Source organism: Nerophis ophidion, linkage group LG09 (assembly GCF_033978795.1).
Source record: "Nerophis ophidion isolate RoL-2023_Sa linkage group LG09, RoL_Noph_v1.0, whole genome shotgun sequence".
NCBI lineage: Eukaryota > Metazoa > Chordata > Actinopteri > Syngnathiformes > Syngnathidae > Nerophis > Nerophis ophidion.
Genome location: NC_084619.1, coordinates 7391587 through 7400943, shown reverse-complemented (window position 1 = coordinate 7400943; position 9357 = coordinate 7391587). Strand labels below are relative to the sequence as shown.

The window sequence follows — 9357 nt, the reverse complement described above, 5'->3', positions numbered from 1 at the left end:
TATATATATATATTATATATATATATACACACACATATATATATATATGTATATATATGTATATATATATATTTGTATATATATATGTCAATATAAACATATATATATATGTATATATACATATATATATATATATATATATATATATATATATATATATATATATATATAGTCTCCCCCTTTTGTTAAGCGGTAGAAAATGGATGGATGGATGGGTTTTGTATGAATACATATTTGATATTTATATACCAACATAGTGACTTGTTCAGGGTGTACCCTGCCTTCCGCCCGATTGTAGCTGAGATAGGCGCCAGCGCCCCCCGCGACCCCGAAAGTGAATAAGCGGTAGCAAATGGATGGATGGATGCCAACATAGTCTGTAATCTAAGTACTCACCCTGAGGATACACACTCCAGTACAGTAGGTGGCGGTATGCACCTATAACGTCGGTCTCGACCCGCCACAAAATGAAGAAGAAGAAGAATGTTAGGAAACATGGTTGTGTAAGGTTGTTAGACATCACTGACAGCATCCTCCGTGCCGGACTTATTCTTGTTTTGTGTGCATTTACGAAGCAAACATGTTACTAACTTTGATAAGGACGACGGTATCGAACGGTTGTAGACGAGCCGGAGTGGCAAATCAACACAGTAACGTAAGTATGACAGCTGCTAAACTAGCTAAGAAGAGTGAAAAAAGGTCAAATTTATTTAAAATAAACTAATGAATATATTTTTATTGAATTACGTGCCTGCATGATAAACGAGACAGTCCGGTTGTCTCACACTGAGCATATTTATTATAAATTGTTTGTTTGGTTGCACTAAAATAGGTTGCACTTGCGTAGTGCTTTTCCATCCATCCATCCATCTTCTACCGCTTATTCCCTTTCGGGGGCGCTGGCGCCTATCTCAGCTACAATCGGGCGGAAGGCGGGGTACACCCTGGACAAGTCGCCACCTCATCGCAGGGCCAACACAGATAGACAGACAACATTCACACTCACATTCTTCCACCTTTTTTTAAAGGAACTCAAAGCGCTTTGGCATTAATTCCACAATCACCCATTCACACACTAATGGCGGGAGCCCTAACCAGGACTCATCAGGAGCAAGGGTGAAGTGTCTTGCTCAAGGACACAACGGACGTGATATTATGGTAGAAGGTGGGGATTGAACCAGGAACCCTCAGGTTGCTGGCACAGCCACTCTCCCAACTCAGTAGGGATGTAACGATATAAAACTCCAAAGGTACAATACTTTTGCAGAAATGTAAAAAAAAAGAGGATAAAAACTGCAAATAAATAAACAATTTGACTTCCTGGAATATAAATACAATATAACATACATCCATAAACGTGGATGCATATGCAAATGTGCAATATATTTATCTGTACAGTAATTTATTTATTTACTGTATATCTGCACCTTATTGCTCTTTTATCCTGCACTACAACCAGCTAATGCAACACAATTCCTTTCCTATCTGTACCCTAAAGTTCAAATTTGAATGACAATAAAAGGAAGTCTAAGTCTAAACCTAATGTTTAACTGTTGTAATCATATTTAATTCAAGCAGTATTCAGTGAAAGAACAGTGTTTCAAGTAACAAACATAGAAAAGTTTCAGTTTAGTGTCTTTAAACCAACTTTGGAAACATGCTGGCATGAGGAAAACTTGATTAAAATGCCTCAAATTGATGTTTGGCCTGGCTTTTATCTTTGCTTTATATCGATGAGGTGGCGACTTGTCCAGGATGCAGCTAAGATAGGCTCCAGCACTCCCTGTGACCCCGAAAGGGACAAGCGGTACAAAGTGGATGGATGGATGGCAATCATCTTTTTTGTGTGATGATTAATCAAGTGACTTCTCACGGTCACTCGCTGTGACCCCGAAAGGGACAAGCGGTAGAAAAAAATGGATGGATGGCTAACAATAGAGATGCGCGGTTTGCGGTCTCATCCGCAGAGTCCGCGGATAAACCGCGGGTCGGGTGGGTGACATGACGAAAAAATATATTTTAATTAGATTCGAGCGGGTGGCGGTTGAATCATCCGGAAATATTTGATGTACATGGTTCTGGGATCGGTATCCTTTGCCATTCAAAGAGCCATTTAAGACCCGTGTCACAAAGCGAAGAAGTCAATAGGAGACGCTAATATTCTCTAGAAGGACTACCGGCAGTCACCTACATATTAAGTATTAGGGTGTGCTATGAAGTCATTGATTTTGTCGCCCTCTACAGCATGTACGATCTGCTTGTCAGTCCAGTATTATGTTGTGTGTGGCTTCTGCAGCAACACGGACACGACTGCAAGGCATACTGGGTGACACAGAGTACACTAATGGTTGTGATATAAACAATTTTAACACTCTTAGTAATATGCGCCACGCTGTGAAGCCACACCAAACAAGATTGACAAACACATTTCAGGAGGACATCCTCTATCTGTGTTGGGAACGGGAATAAGCGGCAGAAAATGGATGGATGGATGGATCCTCCCAGTAACACAACATAAACGCAACCCAACAAATACCCATAATCCTTTGTATTCATGAGAAATCCTGACTATTTTATACACCCTCCTAGCAGCAAACCCCGTGCGTCGGTAAGGTGGGCGGGGTTGGGGGCGCGGGGGTGTAAAATATATTCAGGAATTGTCACGGATACAAAGGATTCTGAGTATTTGCTGTGTTGTGTTTATGATGTGTTACTGTGAGGATGTTCTCCCGAAATGTGTTTGTCAATCTTGTTTGGTATGGCGCATATTAGTAAGTGTTAAAGTTGTTTATATCACAGCCATCAGTGTACTCTGTATCACCCAGTATGCCTTTCAATCTTGTACGTGTGATTGTGGAAGCTGCACACAACGTGATGCCAGACTAACAGTCGGTGTGTACATGTTGTTGAAGGTGTCAAAGGCAATGACTTCACAGCACGCCCATATCCTTGTCATCAGGATGAACGCCAATTGGATAATCGCGAGAACTTTAGTGGCACCAATTGTCTTCGTTAGTCTGTGAAACGGGTTTAGACATTTCTGTGAGTGGTAAAGGTGGCCAGCCTCTGATGTATTTCAGCGGGCGGATGCGTTTCTGATAAAATGTTAGTTCGGGTGGACGGCAGGTGGATGATGACTTTGGTGACGCGGTTGAGGATGATATAATTGCCTATCCGCGCATCTCCAGCTGACAATAATCATTTTTGTGTGATGATAAATCAAGTAACTTCTCATGGTCTGATTTAAACTTTGTGGGAGGATCCATGAGCTTGAGCTTTCCGCTTAGCTACTCTGTGTTTTAACTGAGTTGCGCAGGAGCTTATGGGAAATGTGGACCGTAGACCGGCTTGCTACACTGGCGGGAGTACTCCCAGTTCTCGTTTACCATCTCCATCCATCCATCCATCATCTTCCGCTTATCCGAGGTCGGGTCGCGGGGGCAGCAGCCTAAGCAGGGAAACCCAGACTTCCCTCTCCCCAGCCACTTCGTCTAGCTCTTCCCGGGGGATCCCGAGGCGTTCCCAGGCCAGCCGGGAGACATAGTCTTCCCAACGTGTCCTGGGTCTTCCCCGTGGCCTCCTACCAGTTGGACGTGCCCTAAACACCTCCCTAGGGAGGCGTTCGGGTGGCATCCTGACCAGATGCCCGAACCACCTCATCTGGCTCCTCTCGATGTGGAGGAGCAGCGGCTTTACTTTGAGTTCCTCCCGGATGGCAGAGCTTCTCACCCTATCTCTAAGGTAGAGCCCCGCCACACGGCGGAGGAAACTCATTTCGGCCGCTTGTACCCGTGATCTTATCCTTTCGGTCATGACCCAAAGCTCATGACCATAGGTGAGGATGGGAACGTAGATCGACCGGTAAATTGAGAGCTTTGCCTTCCGGCTCAGCTCCTTCTTCACCACAACGGATCGGTACAACGTCCGCATTACTGAAGACGCCGCACCGATCCGCCTGTCGATCTCACGATCCACTCTTCCCTCACTCGTGAACAAGACTCCTAGGTACTTGAACTCCTCCACTTGGGGCAGGGTCTCCTCCCCAACCCGGAGATGGCACTCCACCCTTTTCCGGGCGAGAACCATGGACTCGGACTTGGAGGTGCTGATTCTCATTCCGGTCGCTTCACACTCGGCTGCGAACCGATCCAGCGAGAGCTGAAGATCCCGGTCAGATGAAGCCATCAGGACCACATCATCTGCAAAAAGCAGAGACCTAATCCTGCGGTTACCAAACCGTAACCCCTCAACGCCTTGACTGCGCCTAGAAATTCTGTCCATAAAAGTTATGAACAGAATCGGTGACAAAGGACAGCCTTGGCGGAGTCCAACCCTCACTGGAAATGTGTTCGACTTACTGCCGGCAATGCGAACCAAGCTCTGGCACTGATCGTACAGGGAGTGGACCGCCATCTTTTTACCATCTCGTCACAGCATTATTGTGAGACTATTTAAACTGCATTACAATACTGTTACAGCCCTACTATTCAGCTGTCAAGTATGCCTTCTAATGTCGTAGCTTCATCAGTAATACATCATGCAAACTCCAGACTCACTCAAATGATGTGTTCCTATAATATTTATTCTCTGTGGATTGATCAGACTGCACATGTACGACGCTGGCTGACGAGAAGAGGCCACAGCACCATCACAGCCGAGGCAGGAGCTTCATCCTCCCCGGCAGCAGCAGCAGCAGCAGTCAGTGTCCCCAATGCAGCCACAAACAGGATAGTAGGTCGCTGGTTACTTGGTTGTAGTGGCCTGGTGGTGGGGGCTGTTGTCCTCGGTGGCGTCACAAGGTAAACATTGCAATGTTTGTCATCTTTGTGTATCAAGTGTCTGTGATTGATTTTTTTCTATTTATTTTAATAAACCAGACTGACAGAATCCGGCCTGTCCATGGTGGACTGGCACCTGGTGAGAGAGATGAAGCCCCCTCAGTCGCAGGCCGAGTGGGAGGCTGAGTTCTCCAAGTACCAACAGTTTCCTGAGTTTAAGATGTAAGATGGCATTTCAATCAATCAATCAATCAATGTTTATTTATATAGCCCCAAATCACAAATGTCTCAAAGGACTGCACAAATCATTACGACTACAACATCCTCGGAAGAACCCACAAAAGGGCAAGGAAAACTCACACCCAGTGGGCAGGGAGAATTCACATCCAGTGGGACGCCAGTGACAATGCTGACTATGAGAAACCTTGGAGAGGACCTCAGATGTGGGCAACCCCCCCCCCCCCCTCTAGGGTCTAACATGATACTGTGAAAGTATGCTCTTAACTCCAGATAAACACTTTGACAGTGTTTCGATAAGTGCCTTTACTTTCCAATGAATTCAAATCAATTGCATTTGCAATGTTAGTTACAAGCAATTTTATTGAGAATCAATTTATTTACAAATAATCTATATCGAATTTGTACCGATCCGTTGTGGTGAAGAAGGAGCTGAGCCGGAAGGCAAAGCTCTCAATTTACCGGTCGATCTACGTTCCCATCCTCACCTATGGTCATGAGCTTTGGGTCATGACCGAAAGGATAAGATCACGGGTACAAGCGGCCCAAATGAGTTTCCAGGTCTCTCCCTTAGAGATAGGGCGAGAAGCTCTGCCATCCGGGAGGAACTCAAAGTAAAGCCGCTGCTCCTCCACATCGAGAGGAGCCAGATGAGGTGGTTCGGGGATCTGGTCAGGATGCCACCCGAACGCCTCCCTAGGGAGGTGTTTAGGGCACGTCCAACCGGTAGGAGGCCACGGGGAAGACCCAGGACACGTTGGGAAGACTATGTCTCCTGGCTGGCCTGGGAACGCCTCGGGATCCCCCGGGAAGAGCTAGACGAAGTGGCTGGGGAAAGGGAAGTCTGGGTTTCCCTGCTTAGGCTGTTGCCCCCGCGACCCGACCTCGGATAAGCGGAAGAAGATGGATGGATATATCGAATTTATAGGTTTTCATATGACTTAAAAAGCTTAAATCGATTGCTCAAGTTCTAAATTGCGACTAAAGAGGTTCCATTCTATGTAGGGTGATCAGATGTCTTGTATTTCCTTACTTTTCACACGTCCCACAAATTCAAAACATTGTCCCGCATTTGGCTTGAATTGAATCATTTTGTCGGTAATAATCCAGTCTCTTTGTCCATGTTGGTGGAGGTGGGGCTGCTCATTTCATATCCACTCACGCACACATTCTTGTATTGTTTTACCTTCTTGAGACCTCCGAAAAATGCCTACCTCTCTAGGACCACCTTTTCTAGATATATAAAGATTTGTATTTACACCATTAATAATATATACAAACTATGCAAATATGTAAAAGGTAAGCTTTTAGTTATTTACATTTTTTTGGAATGTTTTGTTTGTAATTGTTTTTTAATCTTCATTATTTACTTCAAGTTGTTACATTATGTCTCTATATTCATATTTATCAAATTTTTTTGTATTCATTTTGGCCAACGAGGGCACATTTCAATTTCTTACACACTTGTTATTACACATGTTGACCTGAGGGGGAGCACTTCAAATGTTTACACACACTTGTTATTACATATGTTGGCCAGAGGGGGAGCACTTTTAAAACTGACACACAGTCAATTTGAAAAATCCCTCCTTTTTGGGACCACCCTTATTTTGATAGATTTCACTACCAGGGGTGCAAATGAGACATTATTAATAAGATGCAATGGTTTTCTGTATTGGGACCATGATTTCGGTCCTAACTTGTTCACCAGTCCTCATATGGAAGGTACTTTTCCTTGTTGATGTCTCAAGAAGAGTAGAAATACAAGAACACACATAGGATGCAGTGATAGCCTCATTACAACGCAGCAGACATTAGTAGGAAAAAAGATTATTGCAAAGTCAGATGTGCCAGTGTGGGAATATTTTGGCTTCAGACACAATGCACAAGATGAGTCCATCAACACAAACAAACCAGTATGCTGAATTTGTTGGAAAAAGATTACAACAGTAAATGACGCAGAAAAACAACCTGACCTAGTTGTGAAAAGTGTGGAAAAAAACTTTTAGATGTTCAATTCTGCAATTTTCTTTGTAGAAACTTAATAAGCCATTTTATTTAGATGTTTTAGCTATTTATGGGTTTATGTTGGATTGTTTTTTAAACATAGACAGGTTCTATTTTATTGTTTTTTGTTGTCATTTTGACTTAGGTGCAATTTTTCTAAAGCACCAGTACAAAAGCTTCATGCGTGTTTTATGTGAGACAGCTCGAAAAAATTGCGTTTAAGTAAGATCTATTAGAAGTTTTATATGCATAGTTTTTTATGAGTTAGGGAGCATAATATACATTTCAAAAGTTATGTTTAGCTACCTTGCTGCATGTATGTATGTCATATATTATTAGGGAACTCGTCATCCTAATTATGCATCTTTTCTGCTTCTTTAGCAACATAATAAAATACGCATCAGAGAAAGTTTAATTTGACCCAGGTGAAGTTAGCATGGAAGGTTTAAAAATCCTCTCAACCTTTTTTTGTCATGGGATAAGATAGGATAGGATCCGCTATGAGGTGGCGACATGTCCCGGATGTACCCCGCCTGCCGCCCGAATGCAGCTGAGATAGGCCCCAGCGACCCCGAAAGGGACAAGCGGTAGAAAAATGGATGGATGGATAGGATAGACTTTTATTTATAATACAGCCTGAAATAATTTGAGCTTAAACTGTTACAGAGTTTTGATGACATGCATTCAAGTAAAACGTTTAAAAATGTTCCTGGATGACATTATGCATTTGTGTACAAATAATGGGGTATTTTCTTAAGTAAATATTAAATATGCAAGCAAGTAATCACCTGTGATTAATCATGTCTAATCCAAATTCCAAAATGTGATAAATAATTTGACAGCCCTAGTTATTTTTTTTTTTTCAAAGCTGCTGCACTTTTGCTTAAATCCTCTGGTGCCATACTGCAGGCCTCACAATTTCCATCCATCCATCCATTTTCTACCGCTTATTCCCTTTTGGGGTCGCGGGGGCGCTGGCGCCTATCTCAGCTACAGTCGGGCGGAAGGCGGGGTACACCCTGGACAAGTCGCCACCTCATCGCAGGGCCAATACAGATAGACAGACAATATTCACACTCACATTCACACACTAGGGCCAATTTAGTGTTGCCAATCAACCTATCCCCAGGTGCATGTCTTTGGAGGTGGGAGGAATCCGGAGTACCCGGAGAGAACCCACGCATTCACGGGGAGAACATGCAAACTCCACACAGAAAGATCCCGAGCCTGGATTTGAACCCAGGACTGCAGGACCTTCGTATTGTGAGGCAGACACACTAACCCCTCTGCCACCGTGAAGCCGCCTCACAATTTGAAAATACATAATTCTTCTCCACTGTGATTGAGGAAACGTTCAAATTGACTGTGTTTGTGTATGTTTTGTAAGTTGCTGAGAGCCTTTAAAACCTTAGAAAATGGCAACATTTAAACACAAGAAGTGAACAAACTATCAGTAATTGCTGAGAAGTAAATAAGATTTGCTTTTTCCTCTTCCTGTTCGGACATGTTGATTTGGGCAAGTGGAAACATGTGATGTACGTTAGATTAAGCATGTTCGAAATAAACTAAACCGTACAGTTATTTCTAGAATATTTGAGGAGATGAAAAAGTGACCTCACAGCATGCAAATGATCTGTCGTCCTAGAATGAATCACGGCATGACTCTGCCGGAGTTCAAGTTCATCTTCTACATGGAGTGGGGTCATCGTATGTGGGGCAGGCTGGTGGGACTGGCCTACATTCTCCCCACTGTGTACTTCTGGAGGAAAGGCTACTTCACTCGCTCCATGAAGGGCAAAGTGATGGGTCTCTGTGGATTCGTCTTCTTCCAGGTACAATAATGATCCGATGTACATTGTGACAGAGCATTACGGGGGTTTCGTGTGTCCTTTCAGGGTTTGTTGGGTTGGTACATGGTCAAAAGCGGTCTGGAGGAGAAGCCGGAGTCCCACGACATCCCGAGGGTCAGCCAGTATCGACTAAGTGCTCACCTTGGTTCTGCTTTGCTCCTTTACTGTGCCAGTCTGTGGACCGGCCTCACGCTCATGCTGCCTGCACATAAGGTACGTAGTTCCATTGTATTTCCAAATGTAATTTGACATTGCATTTTCAATGACAACAATAATAGTAAATTATCTACTAAAAAAAAATATATGTGGTACATTTAATGGGACATGTAAGTGTCAAAAAGACATAATAGGTTGGTAGATGATAATAAATCTAAAGGGAAAGTAAATAAATAAATGATAAATGGGTTGTACTTGTATAGCGCTTTTCTACCTTCAAGGTACTCAAAGCGCTTTGACACTACTTCCACATTTACCCATTCACACAC

General features: G+C 43.4%; 1 protein-coding gene across 5 annotated transcripts in view; it reads left to right on the top strand.

Moving 5' to 3' along the window:
* Window positions 1-457: 457 nt before the first annotated feature.
* LOC133558962 (cytochrome c oxidase assembly protein COX15 homolog) overlaps window positions 458-9357 on the top strand; it is a 31362-nt gene continuing 22462 nt past the window's right edge. For all 5 annotated transcript variants that reach the window (XM_061910176.1, XM_061910172.1, XM_061910174.1 and 2 more), the window contains exons 1-5: window positions 458-655; window positions 4603-4799; window positions 4878-5000; window positions 8668-8854; window positions 8918-9085. In XM_061910176.1, the coding sequence (XP_061766160.1) occupies window positions 581-655; window positions 4603-4799; window positions 4878-5000; window positions 8668-8854; window positions 8918-9085 (750 nt within the window). In that variant the 5' untranslated portion in view covers window positions 458-580. The remainder of the gene's footprint in view (window positions 656-4602; window positions 4800-4877; window positions 5001-8667; window positions 8855-8917; window positions 9086-9357) is intronic.